Here is a 19,073-nt window from a genome sequence, read left to right on the forward strand (position 1 = left end):
CTCCAGCCAGCCTAGAAACTGATAGGGCCCCAGGCTTTGCGGCTGGGAGTTGTAGAAGGAGGGCCCAGGCCCGACTGCAGAGACTCTTTAGTGTTGGCACCCAGAAACCAGTCCCGGGTCTGGCCAGAGGGACACGGTTTGTGGCATTTCTTTAGCTGCTCCCCAGAGGGAAAAAGGGCTATTTGGAACCTGTAGGTCTTGCTTCTGACCCTGGGAGCACCCAGCTTAGACCTCCCCAGTGCTTAACAAGTCTGGGGGGGCTGCCAATTTTTAACTAGACACGTTGATCATTAACAGGGGAGAGAGAGGAGTTCAAACTTAGCCTCACTTGGGGACATAGGCCAGCTAGGCCCCAGGCTGCCTGAGAGATGCTGGGTCCCCGAGTATGGGCCTCTGTGAGGCAGAGGCTGAGCAGGGGCTTGTCTAGGAACGTGAGGGGCTGGGCCTCAGGGGGAGGGAAGAAGATGGACATCGCAGGCATCTATCCCCCTGTGACCACCCCGTTCACTGCCAACGCGGAGGTGGACTATGGGAAATTGGAGGAGAATCTGCACAAACTGGGTACCTTTCCCTTCCGAGGTAAGCAGGCCTGTCCCCCATGGGAGGACAGAGGCCAGGGAAAGCATGCAGGTGCTGGCACCCAGACCAAACTCTGTTTCCCCAGCTGTAAAGGGCTAATATGCCTTCTGAGCTCCCAGAGCTACTGTGGGACTGTGCTGGAGAATGGGCTTTGCATCCTTGTGAAGCAGGGCCTCAGGCTGGTGTGACTGCGTCACAGGAGGTCACATGCGGCAGTGCAGCCAGCGTCAGCCTCCTTGTCCTCCAAGCCTCTTTTGCGTGTCTCTTCTGGGCCAAGGTTTCTTGGCACAATTAGTTCTTGTTCTGGCTCCTCTGACTCATCTCTTCCTTTATACATGGGTCTCCCTCTAGCTGAGGCCAGGGACTCCAGTGTGCCCACACAGCCCCAGGTGCAGTACAGGAAGGTGGAAGGAAATGGCAATCTAGGGTAGTCAGTGGACAGTGATAGTACCACCTCAGGGATGGGAACCTGGGACTCAGAGACATGGCCACTGTCCAAGACCACTGAGCTACCACGTGGCTGGGCTGAGGTTGGAGCTGGCTGTGATGGCACGGCTCAAATTGTTTCTTTCTGCTCACTGAATCTGTCACCCTGCTCTGAGTCACTAAACCCGACTATTTCAACAAATAGCGTTTGGTGGGTACCAGCTTTGGGAATGGTGTGGCTATGACTTTGGTGATGCAGGGTAGTAGTTAAGATAGTGGACTCTGGTTTCCAGTCACAGCTCTGCCCCTGACTTATAGTGGGATAATGTCTCTAAACCTCAGTTTCCTCATCTGACTCACGGGAGTAATAATGGCTGTGAAATGGTTGGGAGAAAAATCAGAGGATGCAAGTGACAGCACACTGTAGATTACAGAGTGCTGTACATGAGAAGGTATTGATTGCCATGGTGATAAGTATTAAAATGGCAGTATGACTGGTAATGTGGCATAGCTGCTTTGTGACAGTGACCAGTGGTACAACTGAGCTTCCCTTCATGGCTCAGTATAGAAATGATGTGACCCTTCCCCAGTGTGTCTCTTGCACACTCAGCGCGAGCAGGGAAACCACCTCTAAGTGAATGTCTGCCTTGGATTGCTCATGGGGGTCTAAAGCTTAGGTGAGGCATGTTCCCCTTGAAGCAAAGCAAGAAGGTCCTGAGCCTCGGACAGAAAGTTTCAAGCTCCCAGGACTCTAGATCAGGAAGTGGGAGGGAGGATTTTGTATCTGGTATCTTCCTGCCACCCAAAGAATTCCCAGAAGCCCTCACACTCCTCTCTAGATGCTCTCCTTTCCATCCTGCAAAGCCACTCTGCTGTGGGCATGGGGGCCCCAGAGCGCAGGCTTTGGGGGACTCTGCATATAGTCTCCTGCCTGGTCTGATCTCTCTGTCAGCCACACATCAAGGAAGCAGGGACTGTGGGACAAAGAGCCCAGCACCTGCAGGTGGAAGATCTGCATAAGGCTCCTGGCTGGCCATTAGGGCAGCTTGAGAAATTATAGAACCTGTCTAGTCTGGATTCCTCATTCCAGAACGACAAGCAGACCCTTCAGGCTTCTAGCCACAGACAACACAGAGCCAGGGTATCCTGTCATGGGGCCTCTGTGGACTCAGTCAAACTACGTCAGCTCTAAAATCTATTTCTCTTGTCCAGTTCTGCAGTGGGCCTTACAGCCTATACTTGGGCAGAGGCGCAGCTATCACATTTTGCGTTGAGAAGTGTCTGCAACAACATGCCCTGGAAAGAGAGGAAAGGAAGGGGAAGTAAAAAGAATTAAGATGTGTTATGCATTTGTATCAACTCTATAAGGGATGTATTTGTTATGTACTGCAAGCATGTATAATTGAAGAAAAAAAAATCTAAAGAGGCAGTGGAAGCCTAAAGGAGAGAACACACAGACGTCTTCTTGAAGGCCCTGCCTAAAATTGTGTAGCTATTTTTTAAAAAAAATTTTAAAAAAATCATTGCTAATTTATACTCTTTGAAAAAGTTATAACCAGAAATTGAGCACACACCTTAATCCCACCATTTGTGAGGCTGAAGCAGGAGGATTGTGTGTCTGAGGCACCTGGGCTACATAGTGAGTCTGAGGCCACCCTGGACTACCTAGTGAGACCCTGGCTCAGAAAACAAGCAAAAAAAGGTTATAATTAGAGACCAAAGGGAGGGGTTCTCCAGAGGGTCATATGGCCTGAACTCGCCTGTAAATAACCTCGAAGGTGGACTTTGAATTGTTATTTCCAACTGAGGTTAGTGGACAGCCACAGAGCTAATCAAGCAAGACAGGGGAGATGTTGCCCATAAAAATTTAAACTAATATCCTCTTTCTATGAAAAGTAGGCCATGATTTCTTGTGAAAGATAAACTATTTTTGCATATACTGGTATTAAAATCATTACTGTTAGAGGAGATGTTTTGTTTAAAATGTCACAACTTTTACAGCCTATTTTGGCATTTAATTAATTAATTAATTAATTAATTTATATATTGAGATAGGGTTTCGCTATGCAGTTCAGGGTAGCCTTGAACTCACTGTGTAGCCCAGGCTGGCCTTGAACATGCAGTGATGCTCCTGTCTCAGCCTCCCAAGTGCTAGGATTACAGGCCTGAGCTACCACACCTGGCTTCAGTTTCAAAATGTATTAGATGACTTCAGCAGAAAAATAAAGCAGCCCAGGCATATTTTTTCACTGAGACGCATGAGAATTACTCAGGATTATGCAAGCCCCCAGGGAGAGCCTGGCCCAGCAGCCTGCCTTCTGCCACCCTGCCCTGTGCTCATTGCCATGAGGTGCGTTTTGGATTTGCAGGTGCATCCTAAGGCAAGAGGCAGCAGACACCACTTTGCAATGGCACTGGGGCTAGGGACTCAGGGAAGTCTCCTGTCCTATCTGCTCTGCCTTCCCTGCCCACTGCTTGTCTCTTCCCACGTGACCCCAAGTCATTCCAGAATGAGTGCCTTCCTGAGCCCTTTTCCTTCTAGGTTCTGTCATGTAACAGGGCTGGAGGATGGAAATGGGGATGGAATATGCTGAGCTGGTGGTAGAGATGCGTCTGGCTGGAGGAAGATACTAGTCTCAGGAAGCCAAGAATGGATGCCATCCCAGCCAGGGCCAGCCTGATTCAGCATGCTCTGCCCTTGGGGCCACCAAATGGGGAGGAAGAAAAACCAAAGACTGGAAGATAAGGACTGAGTAGCAAAAGCCAATGGGAAATCAGAATTGGAGAAACTGTCCTTCCACTGACCTTAGGACAGTGCCCAGTGAGGGAGACAGGACCCAGGCCTGAGGTAATGACCGCCAGGCTAGACTTGAGGGCTCCATGGCTGCCCCTCACCCCACCCCCAACTGTCTTCCTCACAATGGGGCTCATTGCCAAGGCAACAGGGGTAGCCAAGGGAGGGCGTGGCAGCATCCTGGGTGTCAGACAGGAGAGAGCTTGCCCTTTCAAGCATGAGCCATACCACCTGGCTCCCCAACTCCCAGTGTGCTCTTAGCTCTGCCTGTCTAGCTTAGGGTCCTGGAGACCTTCTTGGAGTTCGTCCAGCAACCATCATGCAAGGTGGTGCTGGGGGCCATCCTCTTGCTGGGAGGTGGAGGCCTCATGCTGTGGGCTCAGAGGAAGAGAAGTAAGGTACCCCCTGAGTCCACACAAGATGAGTCACCAGAATCCCACAAAGAAAACGAAAGCTGGATCAAATCTCACTTCAGCTGCCTGTCTAAGGAGAAACTGGCCCCTGACAACCATGCCAGCACCAGCAGCAGTGTCATCCAGCCTGAGAACAGGAGTGGGAAAACCAGCACCACCATTCGTGTGGAGACCGTCACCTCCAGGCCCAGGGAAGCGGGCACAGGTCTGCACCGGGAATCTGTCACCAGCAGGCAGAAGATGTCTGGGTCCGCCGTGACCAAGGAGACCCACAGGGAGTCAGGAAAGCCCTCGTCCATGGACAAGGCCACATGGGCTGGTGTGGCTGCTTGTGTCAAGGAGATTGATGCCAAGGGGCAGCATGTGGCTAACTCTATGCTGCAGCGAGCCACGGCTTACCAGCACTCAGGCCACCTGGATTCCAGGGACATCAACCCGGAGGAGCTGAAGGCCCTTGAAGAGGTGGAGATGAAACTGAAGAGGAGTTTCCTCACCCAGCAGGAAGCCACCATGGCTGGTGCCAACCACACACGCACTTTCTATGGTCACCAGAGCCACCAGAGTCATGCCGGCCACCCGAGCCACCAGAGTCAGACGGGCCACCAGAGCCAACAGAATCACCCAGGGCACCTGAGCCACCAGAGCCATAGCCTGCCCAACCGCAGCCACCAGATGTATAATTCTTGAAGCTGCCAAAGCACATGCCCCTTCCCCCAGCAGGGCTGGCCCATACCAACAGGCCTGTTTTCTCTTCTACGGGGAAACTTACGTGGCCCAGGGTGAGATGCTGTCACCAAAATCCTTTCTTCCTCAGCCCCTTCCCCAGGGGTCTTGAGTAGTCTCTTCCATAGAGGATGGACCCTGCTGGAGGAAGAGCTGCAGGGAAGTGAGGCAGCTGTGACAGACCCTGAGGCCCCTGAAGACCCACCAAGAGGAAACAGACGAGGCAGACCCCAGGAGCGGCCAAGAGCCCCACTGACGCTGAATGCCTGGAACGGAGCCAATAAAGCCTTGTATTCCCTCACTCTGAGTCGAGGGGTTCTGTGGACAGCCTGGGTCTGGGAGAGGTGAAGGGAGAGGGTTCCTTCTCCAGCAGTCGTCTGCATCTAGGCCTTGCCTTGGCGCCTTTTCCCTGGGCCTGATTTTGAGACTCCATGAAACAGCTCCTCTGACCCACCATCACTCTTCTACCCCATTCCAGTCTCAGGTACTGGGAGAAATACCTCTAGGGGCCTCCAACCCACCAACCTGCTGTTGCTAGAGAAGGAGGAAGCAGACAGGTATTAGGGGAGAGGGATTAAGGAACAGGTTTTCAGAACAGAATGAGGAAGTCAGGTGGGACTTTGACCCTGTCCTCTGGTACCATCTCAGATCCATGGTGTCCCACACTCTATCTCTCTTCCTGCCCCACCTGCTTCCAGGGGCCCCTAGGAATCCATGCTATAACCTCCCTACCATTAAGCTTGTTTATGTCCCCACAGCTTGTGCTGTGACTGTGGCTACTGCTGCTGTACATGTTACTGGTATTACTGGAAGCTTCGTCTTTTTTGAGTCTTTTGTTTTGAAAAAAGGATACACCATAAATTTTTTTTTAAAGTACATACCCCACCCTGTGTTAAGTGTTAAGTCATAGCTCTACGATGAAGGCCTTAGGTTATATCCATTTTACAAAGGAGGCTGCTGAGGTCAGAGACACACTTTGCCCAAGATAGTAAGAGATACTGCTGGGAGCAGATCATAGCTCTGCCTGACTCCAAAGCCCATAGGTCCCTAACCCTTTCCAGTGCTGCCTCCCACTCGTCTGCCACCAGTCCACACGGCCCTGCCTCTTGTGTTTATCATTTGACCTCTTCTCAGACATCCTGACAATTCTTCTGCTTAGGATTCTTCAGTGTCTCCTTTTCCCGGGTCCCAAGGAGGTATTTTGGGGGGCTCATGGTGACCTATCCCCAGACTGCCACCTCTCCAATGAATCTCTAGAGATGTCTACTACAAGGCACTAACTCAAAGTGACTCTTCGACAGACATTTCTTACCATTTGGATCTATTAGAGATTTGCTGGTGTCCAGTCTGTGTCCTTCAAACCCCAGGTCCGGGGCTGGGGATTTAGCTCAGCGGCAAAGCGCCTGCCTGGCAAGTGCAAGGTCATGAGTTCGGTTCCCGGTACCGGAGAAAAACCAAAAAAACCAAAAAAAAATAAATAAATTAAAAAAAAAAACCCAGGTCCTTTCAAAGGGAAAGAGAAACTGGGATGGAGGAATGGAGAAAAGAAGGAAGGGAGAAGCCAAAAAAAAAAAAAAAGAAAAAAATACATATGATAATGAAGATAGTTATACTACTGATTTCTCTTAGTTCATTGAAAAGAAAGGTTTGTGCTAATATTGCTTGGACAATTAAATGCTGATCTCAAGGCCAGGCATGGTGGCGCCCATGGTAATCCTTGTACTTGGGAGGCTGAGGCAGTAGGATCATTGTGAGTTCAAGACCAGCCTGCACTACAAAGTGAGCTCAAGGCCAGCCTGAACTGCCTAGTGAGACCCTGTCTCAAAAAGACCAAAAAAAAAAAAAAAAAAAGAAAAAAAGAAAAAAAAAATGCCTATCTCTCGTACTCTAACTAATTTAAAGATAATAAAAGGCAATGTATTAACCACTGTAACCCTCCTATTATTTTGTTTTGAAATTTTATCTTTTTGTCTCTCTCTAAAAAAAACCAAACCCTACGTACTCAAAATCACTGAAAAGCATGGATAAGTCCATAAACAACCCAAACAAATTGATTCTGAGCACAGCTTGGGGTATTTGAATTTTGGGAACATTACCAATAAGTGTCCATATAAATTTGGATTTATATATCTATACATTTAAAACACTTCATAATAAAAATTTTAGCTGGGAAAAATAGGATCAATTACACAGGAAAAATGTTAAATTAGACAAAAAACAAGACAGTGGTGAGGCTTGGCATCTGAAGGAATTGTTAAAATACATGTACGTATCTGGGAGACCTTAAATTCCTTGCTAAAAGTTTATTACATGAAATTTCAGGTTAGCTAATTATGATCTTGTAAGCTTAACTTTAAAAAATTTCTCAAATTGATAAAATTAAGTCTTCAGTTAGAGCTGGGGAGTTAGCTCAGTGGCGCAGCACCTGCCCGGCAATCGTGAGCTCCTGAGTTTGATTCTCCATACCCCTCCCAAAAAGTCTTCAGTTAGTATTATACCCATGTGAATTCTTTGGTTCTGATCATTTACAATAGGTAAAATGTTGTTAATGGAGGTTAGGTGTGGGATGTATAGAAATTTTCTGCATTATTTTTGCAACTTTTCTGTAGGTTTAAAGGTAATTCAAAATTTAAAGTTAAAAATTTCAGACTATTTATGAGCACATGTCAGTTTTATTACAGCTATGCTGTAAGCAAAATGGCCTCTAGGCAGTCAATTCAAGTATACACTCTCGGTGAGGACATTTTTTATTAGAAAACAGACGATGGATCACTGTTAGACTGGATGCAAAGAGCAGTTAATGGCCACTAGACACTGGCCTGAGTCAAAAGGGAAGGTGGCTGGCTTCCCGGATCAAGGCTTAAGTCCATTAATGTTCATCAGAAAATTGCTTAAGCATTTTATTGGGAATGCAAATTTCTTCCCAGAGGGAGGTTAGGAATTACATCATGCAAAAATAGTTCTGCCCCAGGCCAGATTTGTGACAATGTTTTTGTTTTTGTTTTTTTGAGATAGTCTCACTATATATGTAGTCCAGGCTGGCCTTGAACTCACTATGATGTAGCTCAGGATGATGTTGAACTTCCGTGATCTTCCTGCCTCAACGTCTCAAGTGCGACAAAATTTCTTTTATATGACACATTGCCAAAGTATACCTAGACTGGTCCGCACTAGATGAAAGTGCTGTGGAGCCCAGAGGGGAAGGAAGTGAGGAAAAGCTTGGTGTTCTCATAGCATTCGAAAGCTTCCACCAAGGCCAGGCAGAAGGACACAGCATATGCAAATATGCAGACGCAGGACAGTGGCAGTGTGTTTGTGGGGGTGGGGCATTGACAAGTTTTTTTATGTGGTGCCAGGGGTGGAACCCAAGGCCTCTTGCATGCTAGCACTCTGCCACTGAGTTCTTTTCCAGCCCTGACAATTTTGATGGAAGGAAAACATTAAGAGACAGACCGATGGTAGGGGAAAAGCCAGAAGAAAAGTGACTGTGGAACCCAGAGCCAGGGAAGACTTTAGAGACCATCTGATCAGATTTATCATTTTACAGAAAGGCCAGATTGAGATGTTTTGCCTAATCCTACAGAGGGGTGGGGTGGAGATGGGATTGAAGGGTTCTGAGGACCTCTGGGTAGGTGAGGAGGCAGGAAGTACAGGGAACAGGAAGTGGAAGTCAGAGTAGAGAGGTCCAGTGGATACCTCCCTGGAAGAGTTCTTGGAGGACGCAATAACGATGATGAAATATAGCTAAGGAGTCATAACAGTGACCAGGAATACTCCTTATGGAGGACAGATTGTGATTCCTTTCGACCATAGTAAAATCACCATGTTTGTACATCCCTAGTCCCAAAAACCCAGTGCCCCATCAAGCCAGCCTGGATTTCTAGAGCAGCCAGTGTAACCAGGGGAGCAGTTGAGAGTCGCTTCCAAAATGAGAATGCCTCGGCTTTCAGTTGGGGCTGGGGTGTCAGGCCCTCCTCCAGGTTTCCCTTTAGCACCAGCTATTCTCCATTTAAGGCTTAACACTTTCTTCTGTCTCCATGACAGCTAACACTTACTGACTACCAGGTTCTAGCCTAGAGTACCACACTCTCCCGTCCTTAGCCTGGGAGTCAGACCTAGAGCAGATGCCCCCTTCCAGGGGCAGGAGAGAGGGTCATGCTGTGGGAACCTTGAGTTACCTCCCCGAGTGCCAGATCCTTCCATCCTGCTTTGAGGCAAGGGGCTCAAGGGTCCTCTGGAACTGATCACTGGATGAAAAGCTGACTTGGCAGTGACTATAGTTGGGTCAGGACTGTGGCATAAGTCCATCCTAGCCCAGGGTGGAAGATGGCTTTGGCTTTTGCATAGAGAATTAGCAAGAATCTGACCTCTAACTCCTTGGTCCAGGAAGCTGTCCGATCATGGACAGATCAGAGCCCTCACCCAGGACTGGCAGCTTTTCTGGGAAAGCTCTGGGTCTGATGTAGCAGCATACAAAAGCCTCTTCCCTTCAGCTTCCTGCCTGATGTGGAGGAGCCGGTCCTCAGGAGGCAACCTGATGGAACCTCAGGATGTTGCTTGCTACATTACCAAGGCACACAACTTGAAAGAAAAGAAAGGGAGGAAAATTAGGCTAGCTGTGTGTGATAGCCTGGCAAGCCACTCAGTGGAATCTAATGGTGTAGTAATAGCGTGGCTTGTGTACTGAATCTACATCACACTGTGTCCCCTTAAGGGTGACTCACAGGGACAATTTCTCTGGGTTTGTGCCAGGGCAGCTGCTTTGCTTTTATCTTTTAAGTTCTACATATCTGTTAGCTGAGCACATTTCCCTTTTAGTTTTGACTGCTGGGAAGCTCCACTTCATATTCATGGCTCATCTCTCACAACCATTTGGCAGGGCTTTTGTATACAATACAAGTCTCGGTTTTCTTTTTATTTTCCCAAACATCTTTCTATTTATTAATAATCTGACTGTGTGAAGGATTTGTGAACTATTTCAGTTTTGTAAAAATTGGAATAGAGTGGAGAGGAGAAAGAAGGGAAAAAAGAAAGTTGAATGGAAAAACAGGAAGTAATTCTACTAACATTCCTTTGGATTCCGCTGAAGAACATAAATCCTTTTGGTTCTTAGAAATAAAATGTTGGAAGCTTCTCAAATAATACAAAGTGAAGCAATGAGATGTAAATTTTTACCCAGAGAACTGGCCAAAAAAATTAATTCTGACAATCTGAAGAGGTGGCATGGATGAATACTCTCAGACTGCCTCTGCTGCTGCTAGGGTATATGCTGACTTGGAAGTGTGGCACCTGTGAAAATGCACATAGACACGGCACAGCAGTTACACACCTGGTGAATACAAGAAGAGTTCTTGGATGTATGCAAAAATCATTGTTTCTGCACTGTTTTCAGTAGCCAAAAGAAGTAAGCATTCTAAGTGTTCTCCGAAAGAGAATGAAAAGTGAACTGTGGTCTAACCATAGAATCGAACACTATATACAGCGATTAAAATGAATGAATCACAGCTACATGTGCTGCACAGACAAAGCTCAAAACATAACATTAAATGAAAACATCAAACTGCAGAAAGTTATGTAAGGTTTGTTCTATTTCTACAAAGTTTAAAATTACAGAAGCTGTGTGTATTCATGGGTCCATAAATATGCTGCAAGCATATAAAGACATGAATGAGAACAATAAATACCTAACTCAGGGCGAGGCATGGGAAGGAGGGAGGTGGTCAGGATCAGGTTTGCCGCGGACACTGGGTACCCAGATGTGGATGATATTACTGACTATTCTTTTTGGTGTGGCTAAAATGTTTTGTTAAACAAAGAAAAGTAGCTGGCCATGGTGGCACATGCCTGTAATCCCCACGATGGGGGAGGTTGAGGCATGAGGATTGCAAGTTCAAGGCCAGCCTGGGCAACGTAGCCAGATCCTGCCTCATAAAATAAAAAGGGCTGGGGATGTAGCTCAATGGTAGAGCATTTGCCTAGCATGTGAGTTCAATTACCAATACTGGGGGGAAAAATCCACAAAGAAAACTATTAAGGAGACTGTCCTACACCTGGTAAAAATATTCTGCCTATATGAGGACAGACATGGGAAGGAAAGTTGTGGAAAGCTATGGTGCTGGGGAGGTAGGAAACTGGCGAGTGCTGAACACCAGTGTCCCAGGCACTCCTAAGAGGATGGGAAAGTGTCAGTCACTGAGATGGGGCCTCTGTTGCAGGTTTTGTGGTCCAAGGCTCCACTGGCGAGTTCCCCTTCCTGACCAGCAGCGAGCGCCTGGAGGTGGTGAGCCGAGTGCGCCAGGTCATGCCCAAGGACAAGCTCCTGGTAGCAGGCTCCGGCTGCGAGTGTGAGGCCTGAAGGCCCTGGGGCCCTGGGCTGGCTGGGCTGTGGAGTCCAGGCTCCTTGGCCCTGGGGTTGGGTTCTGTCTGCTTGTTCTGCCTCTTTTGGGAATTTCTGAGGCTCCCCTTGCTTGCCCAGTATATTGGCCCAGACTAATGCTTCCTCCTGCTCTCCATCCTGCAGCCACTCAAGCCACTGTGGAGATGACTGTGAGCATGGCGCAGGTCGGGGCTGACGCTGTCATGGTGGTGACTCCTTTCTACTATCGCGGCCGCATGAATAGCGCTGCCCTCATTCACCATTACACCAAGGTGGATAGGAGGGGTGGGAGTGGGTCAGGGGCCAGGGATCAAGAGGCGACCTGAGAAGCTAGGAATAGAGTGGTGAGCCTACTTCAAGTGAATGGTAGCTACGGAAAGAACTACCATATACCAGCTGTGCAACTGGGCCACTGTGTCAGTGTTTCCTCCCCTTCTAAAATGGGAGGAACAATGGTTCTTGAGGTTTAAATGAGACCTGGAACACAAAGGATTTTGAGCTGTGCCTGCCATGGAGATAACACTCAGTAGATATTCTCCATCATTTTACAGTAGCTGTGTCAGGGTCTATAGCACTGGTGGCTCAGGCTCAGGAGGCAGAACTGTTCAGATAGTGCATGACCTGTTGGGGCCTGCAGCTCTGAGGACCTGGGGCGGCTGCCATCTCCTTTCTCTCTGTGCCCCATAGGTTGCCGATCTCTCTCCAATCCCTGTGGTGCTGTACAGCATCCCAGCCAACACGGGGCTGGAAATACCTGTGGATGCAGTGGTCACACTTTCTCAACACCCAAATATCGTGGGCATGAAGGACAGTGGTGGTGATGTGAGTGGCAGCCACTCCCAGGCCGGGATGCCCTCTGCCTTCTCTGGGCCCTAGAACATTAGCTACCTGCTTCAGGATTGCCCTGAGATGAATGTCGGTCCTGGGTTATCTCTGCTGAGTGGGTTCTCTGGGGCTTTGTCTGAACTTGAGAGCCTCACTCTGGGAACTGGGCTCCGTGTTCAGGCTGATGGCTCTCTCTGGGCCCAGCTCTCACACCATGTTTGCTGTTGCAGGTGACAAGAATTGCACTGATTGTTCACAAGACCAGGCATCAGGATTTCCAGGTGCTGGCTGGATCCGTTGGCTTCTTGCTGGCTAGCTATGCCTTAGGTAGGTTACCCACTGCTTTCTAATTGTCATGGGTGGCCAAGACACACCCAGCCAGCTGGGTCTGCTGGAAGAGACTGGGAAGGCTCAGGCAAGGTTTTTAGAGGGTGCTCAGCTAGAAAAGTGCACACCCTGCTTTCTTGCCTGACGCAGTACTTATGAATAACCTTGTTGGGGACAGGAGGGTGGCCATGTACAATCCAGGGCTATAGTAGGAATGTCTGCAGGTTATTCTAAGTCCCAAGTTCATGCCTCAATGAGAAATTTAGCTCCTCTAAGCTGGGGTGGTGGTGCATGCCTGTAATCCCAGCACATGTGTCTGGCTGAGGCAGAAAGATTGCAAGTTTGATCCCAGCCCAGGCAACTTGATAATTTAGTGATACCCTGTCTCAAAAAGTAGAAAAAGATCTGGGGATATAGTGCAGTGTGAAGGCCTGAGTTAAATCCCCAGTACCATGTGGGAAAAATTTAGCTCCTGCAGGCCAGGCATGATGGCAAATGCTTGTAATCCCAGCACTTGGGAGGCTGAGGCAGGGGGATTGCTACATAGTCAGCTACATGGTGAGTGTAAAGGCAATCTGAACTATATGGTGAGACCTTATCTTTTTTTTTTTTTTTTTGGTTTTTCTCCGGTACCGGGAACCAAACTCACGACCTTGCGCTTGCCAGGCAGGCGCTTTGCCACTGAGCTAAATCCCCAGCCCCGGTGAGACCTTATCTTAAGGGAAAAATTTTGTTAGCTCCCCTAATCTCACCTTATAAATCAATCTCTGTGGGCAGAGATCTTGAGGCCTCCCCTCAAGATTAGAATTCCACCCCACTCCTCCTCAAGTCCCAAACTAGAATGCACTGTCAGACCTGCAGGGCTGGGCCTGACATCTTCAGCTGCCTGATCAAATTCTGTTCTAGTCCATCGATTCTCTGTACAAAAAAAAAAGTCTGTTTCAGTCCAGGGATTCTAGAAGTGTTATTTATACTAACTGCTCTCATGTGTTTTGGGTCAAGGTCCCTGGGTTCAGGTGGGGTTTGAACCTTGGAGCAGAAACATGGAGGGCAGTATCTGCTCCGTTCAGCCAAAAGTCCAGGGAGTTTAGCTTCCAGTGACTTTTATAGTAAGTGCTGGACTCATGAACATTTGAGTTGCAAACTTTCACAGCTGTACTGTGTAAGATTCACAGGTATATTGTATAAGGCTCACTTTATTGGATTATGAATGAATCTGACTAAACAAATATTCTCCCAGGACGGAACTTGTTCGAAAGTCAGGGACTCACTGTACTGCAGGGGAAAATAGCTCCTATTCCTTCTGGTCTCTGAAGACTTTGGCTTGTACACAGTGCTTTGAACATATCCCTTTTGCCATGTCACAATCTCTAAAGTGCAGGGAAAGAAGATGGGACCCATTTCCAGCTCCTTCTTGAGAGTAGGATAGATGGAAAGAGCACAGGCTCCAGAGGTGGGGATATCTGAGCTGGAATCTCAGCTTTCCCAGTTACTCACTGAGTAACATGAGGCAATGCGCACAGTCTCTCCGAGCCCAAAGAGGTATTGTGAGGATTAGCGAGCATCAGGCCTGTGTATGCCCTAGTGCCTGCTCCATAGTGTGTATTCTACAAATGGTAGCTGTATTCGTTCATTCCAAATTGTCCACTTTCTTTCCAGTCCTGAGGCCACTGTACTTAGGGTTACTCCCAACTACCCTTAGAATCACACTCAAAGGCTGGCAGAGATGCCTGAGGTTTCTGAGGTTACACCTGACACATTTTCACTACTCAGATGAGAACAAAGGGGATGAGAGAGGGTCTGTAACTATGATGTAGGCTATGATGTAGCCAATAAGAGCAAATGCCCAGTCTCTGATCTTGTGCCTAGAGCACTCTCCACTCCTCTTCCCCAGGGTAAATTCCCCTAGGGGAAAAGATTTCAGCAGATCTAGACCCGTCCAGAAATAATGAGTCCTGGGACTGCTGGAGAAACACTGGAGATGTTAATGGGCAGCCAGGCCCTGGGTCTGGAAGGGTACGGGAGGCCCTTTGGGTTCATCTCCCTGCTCTTCACAGAACACTTGGCCCATGGGATTCTATTTTGAACATGTAAGCAACTTTTTCTCTCTGGAAATGTGTATGTGGATGCACAGCGCATGACTTCGACATGGGCAAGTGTGGCATAGAAATTCACATCTTATGTCCCAGGATGAAGAGGCTCAGGGACCAGGGTTTGGGATTCTCTCTGTGGGAAGTGGCTCTGGCTAATATTCTGCATCTTACTCTGGGCAGGAGCTGTGGGGGGCGTGTGTGCCCTGGCCAATGTCCTGGGGGCCCAGGTGTGCCAGCTGGAGCGACTCTGCCTCACCGGCCAATGGGAGGCCGCCCAGAAGCTGCAGCTCCGCCTCCTTGAGCCCAACGCTGCGGTAAGCTCCCATGGCAGCTGAGGGGCAGCCCTGTGTCTGTGCAGGAATGCGAGCCAGGGCTGGCGCAGGGTCCCTGTTCAGCCCTTCCCTTTCACAAAGTCCTTTTAGAATATATCTCAGTGTGGGAGCTCCTAGTACCGCCCCAGAAAATCCCGGCTGCAGACAAAGTTGAGCCTAGTTGTTTCTCAAGCTTACCTATGAATTAGAATCCCTGAGGGAATACAGTCCTGCTCCTTTATGCACTGAAACCAGCCTCCCAGCGACTGTGACATACGCGGTCCTGGGACTGTACCTAGAGATGACTACCTAGCAAGAGTGAACCATGGGCCTTTTAAATCAGCTCTTGAGGAGCCAGATCTTGAAAATCAGAATGAGGAGAAGGAGGAAAGCTGAAGATGTTTAGGTCAGATTTTCCAGCATAGTTCTCTCTTCAAATAATCTATGCTCATGCTGGGGATATAGCTCAGCAGCACAGTGCTTGCCTATCATGTATGAGGCTCTGGGTTCAATCCCCAACACTGGGGCAGGGGATAAAACACAAAGCAAAAGCAACCCACTATGCGTATCAGTATCAGAGCCTCTTTCTTTTTCTTTCTTTCTTTCTTTCTTTCTTTCTTTCTTTCTTTCTTTCTTTCTTTCTTTCTTTCTTTCTTTCTTTCTTTCTCTCTTTCTTTCTTCTTTCTTTCTTTCTGATCTTTTTGAGATAGGGTTCACTATGCAGTTCAGGATGGCCTTGAACTCAAAGCAATCCTCCTGTCTCAGCATCCCAAGTTCTAGGATTACAGGAGTGCACCACCATACCTGGGTCAAAACCATTTTGAAGTCTGAGGCAAACAGAAAAATTTATATACATATATAAAAAGTGTATATACATATATATATACACACATACTTTTTATATGAATTGTAGATTCATATGCAGTTGTGAGAGATAATACAGAGATAATACAATTTATTAATTCCTCCCAATGATAGCATTTAATACAGTACATCCATGGAATAATTTCACCATATTAGATAGGATATAGGATACCTATATTCTATGATATAGCCAGGATATATGTAGCCAAGATATATATTACTGTCATCACCACAAGGATCCTTTATGTTATTGTTCTATAATCATGCCTACTCAGCCCTAGTCCCACCCCCTGAACTCACCATTTTCATAATTTTGTCAGTTTAAGACTATACAGTATGGAAACATATAGAATGTAACTTTTGGAGATTTTTCCATGCAGAATAATCCTCCAGAGATTTATGTAGGTTGTATGATCAATAGTAATTCCTTTTAGTTGCTCGGTAGTATTATGTGGGATGGCTATACCACACCCGTGTAACCATTCACCCATTGAAGGGGAGCTGGGTTCTTTCCCATCTTTGGCTATTAACAGCTGTCATGAATATTTATATACATGTTTTTGTGTGACTATGCTTTTCCTGGGATAAATACCAACAGTGTGATTATGGGTGGTATGATGGTTGCATGTTTAGTTTTTTGTTTGTTTGTTTTATATGTTTGAGAGGGGGTCTTCCCTGTGTAGTTCAGGCTGTAGTTCAGGTCTTGAACTCACTATGTAGCTCAGGCCAGTCTCCAACTCACGGCATGGCCTCCACCTCCTGCCCCTGCCTCCCAAATGCTGCGATTACTGGTGTCTACCACCACACCCAGTATGTTTAGCTTTTTAAGAAACTGCTGAATTGCTTTCCAGTGTCTGTACCATTCTGTATTTATACTGATGTAAATTTATATGTGATCCAGTCTCTACATCCTAACCAGCATTTTGTGTTATGCCTTTTTAAAATTTCAGCCATTCTGACAGGTATGTAGTAACATCTCCTTGTGATTTAAATGTGCACTTCCCTGATAGCTAATATTGAACATCTTTTAATGTGTTAATTTGTCATATCCTCTTCACTGCAATATCTGTTTATATCTCCTGCCCCTTCCTTCCTTCCTCCCTCCTTCTTTTTTTCTTTTCTTTTTTCTTTTTCTTTCTTTCTTTCTTTCTTTCTTTCTTTCTTTCTTTCTTTCTTTCTTTCTCTCTTTCTCTCTCTTGCTCTATCTATCTATCTATCTATCTATCTACCTATCTATCTATCTGTCTGTCTATCTATCTATCTTTTCAAGACAGGGTTTCACTATGCAGTTCAGGCTGGACTTGAACACACTTTGTAGCCCAGGCTGGCCTTAAACTCACAGTGATCCTCCTGCCTCAGCCTCCCCGGTGCTGGGATTACAGGAATGTGCTACCACGTCCACCAACATTTTCTTTCTTTTTCTGTTTTCTTTTCTTTTTTTTGGTGCTGGGGGATCCAACCCAGGGCACTGCATGTGCTAAACTTGAACTTTACAACAGAGCTACACGGCAAGGAATAGCCTCAATGGACTAGTATTTCCCTTGACCATTTTCTAATTGGATTTTTTTTTTAACTGCTGAGTTTTGAAAGTTTTTCATCCAGGCATGGTGGCACATGCCTGTAATCCCAGCACTTGGGAGGCTGAGGCAAATGGATTGTTGCAAGTTCGAGGCCAGCCTAAGCTACATAGTGAGTTTAAGTCTACCCTGAATTAGAGTGAGACCCTGTCTCAAAAAATCTAAAAAAAAGTTCTTTGTATTTTCTAGATACTAGTCCTTGTTGGATATGTGATTTATACTTCCTCCCAGTCTATAGCGTGTTTTTTCATTCTCTTTATAAATTTGTTTGTTTTTTCCCTGTTTGAGATGGGGTCTCACCATGCAGTTCAGGCTGGCCTTGAGCTCACTTTGTAGCCCCAGGCTGGCCTCGAACTCGCAATGATCCTCCTGCCTCAGCCTCCCAAGTGCTGGGATTACAGGCGTGAGCCACCATGCCCAGCTTTTTATAAGTTTTTTACCTAGCAGAAATTTAAAGCTTTGATAAAATCCAAGTTATCATTATTTCCTTTATGAATGATGATTTTAGTATTAAGTCTAAGAATTCCTAGATCATGAAAATTTACATTTTTCCTCAAAGTTTTATAGTTTCATATTCTACACATTTGTGACCCATCTTGAGTTAATTTTTATATAAAGGGTAAGACTTAGGTCAAGTTTTTTGTGTATGTCTATGAATATTCACTTGCTCCAGCAACATTTGTTGAAAAAGCTGTCTTTCCTTCATTGAACTGCTTTTGCGCCTTTGTCAAAAATCTATGGGGCATATTTGTGTGGCTCTATTTCTGGAGTCTCTTTTCTTTTCATTGATGTATGTGTCTATTCCTTCACAATACCACAGACTTGATTGTTGTAGTTACATAAAAGTCTTAAAAGAAGTTTTTTCTTTTTCCCCAAAATTGTTAGTTGGTCTAATTCCTTGCCTTCCATATACATTTCAAGATAATCTTGTCTATACACAAATATTTTGCTGGACTTAATAGGAATTGTGTTAAACTGGTATATAGTTGGTTGACATCTTTACTATGTCCTCTTCCAATACACGTTCAGGGAATGTCTATTTACTTAGATCACTTTAAAAATTTTTCTTCAGTATTTTGTATTTTTTTTTATTTGAGTACCTCAAATTTTTTTGAGTGATTGAAAATAGTATTGTATTTTTAATTTCACTATCCATATGAAATTCACTAACTACCACTGCTAATATTTAAAACACAATTGATTTTTTTTTTTTGAGACAGGGTATTGCTATGTAGTTCAGGCTGGCTTTGAACTCAAGATCCTCCTGCTTCAGCCTTCCAAGTGTTGGGATTACAGGCATGTGCCACCATCCCTGGTTCACAGTTGATTTTTTTCCATGTTTATCTTATATCCTATCTTGGCTGAACTCACTTACTGGTTATAGGAGGGTTTTTTTGGTAGATTCCTTGGGGTTCCTATATAGGCATCATATCATATATCTATTTCTAGCTTTAAGTTTTTGTAAATACTTTTTATCAAGCTGAACAAGTTCTTCTCTATTCTGTTTCCTAAATTTTAAAAGTACGAATGGGTGAATTTTGTCAAATGTTTTTCTGTATTGATAGATATGACCATGTGGCTTTCTTCTTTACCTTATTAATATGGTAGATTATATTAATTTTCAAATATTTGACACAGATTTGCTTTCCTGGAATGAACCTAATTTAAAAATGGCATATAACTCTTTTGATGGATTGCTGAATTTCATTTGTATTCATGAGGAACATTGTTCTCTTCCTTCTTCTTCTTTTTTTTTTTTTTTTTT

General features: G+C 46.0%; 2 protein-coding genes across 4 annotated transcripts in view; both read left to right on the top strand.

Moving 5' to 3' along the window:
- Nucleotides 1-48: 48 nt before the first annotated feature.
- Nucleotides 49-19,073, top strand: part of Hoga1 (4-hydroxy-2-oxoglutarate aldolase 1) — a 24,491-nt gene continuing 5,466 nt past the window's right edge. For 2 of the 3 annotated variants that reach the window (XM_005407616.2, XM_005407617.2), the window contains exons 1-6: nucleotides 53-579; nucleotides 11,151-11,279; nucleotides 11,456-11,583; nucleotides 11,999-12,133; nucleotides 12,367-12,463; nucleotides 14,737-14,870. In XM_005407616.2, the coding sequence (XP_005407673.1) occupies nucleotides 369-579; nucleotides 11,151-11,279; nucleotides 11,456-11,583; nucleotides 11,999-12,133; nucleotides 12,367-12,463; nucleotides 14,737-14,870 (834 nt within the window). In that variant the 5' untranslated portion in view covers nucleotides 53-368. Of the gene's footprint in view, nucleotides 580-11,150; nucleotides 11,280-11,455; nucleotides 11,584-11,998; nucleotides 12,134-12,366; nucleotides 12,464-14,736; nucleotides 14,871-19,073 lie in introns of all 3 variants that reach the window. The other variant, XM_005407618.2, reaches the window with a different exon arrangement.
- On the top strand, nucleotides 3,934-5,236 carry LOC102028664 (chromosome unknown open reading frame, human C10orf62). Its single transcript, XM_005407615.1, has one exon. It carries the CDS (start codon nucleotides 4,168-4,170, stop codon nucleotides 4,897-4,899), a length of 732 nt encoding a protein of 243 aa, XP_005407672.1. The 5' UTR covers nucleotides 3,934-4,167; the 3' UTR covers nucleotides 4,900-5,236.

The sequence above is a fragment of the Chinchilla lanigera genome, unplaced genomic scaffold, assembly GCF_000276665.1.
Source record: "Chinchilla lanigera isolate Chin_1 unplaced genomic scaffold, ChiLan1.0 scaffold00106, whole genome shotgun sequence".
In the NCBI taxonomy this organism is placed as follows: domain Eukaryota; kingdom Metazoa; phylum Chordata; class Mammalia; order Rodentia; family Chinchillidae; genus Chinchilla; species Chinchilla lanigera.

What these genes read in the sequence shown, in the direction of transcription:
- LOC102028664 (XM_005407615.1), top strand. Translation starts at nt 4,168, where the DNA reads ATGCTGTGGGCTCAGAGGAAGAGAAGTAAGGTACCCCCTGAGTCCACA.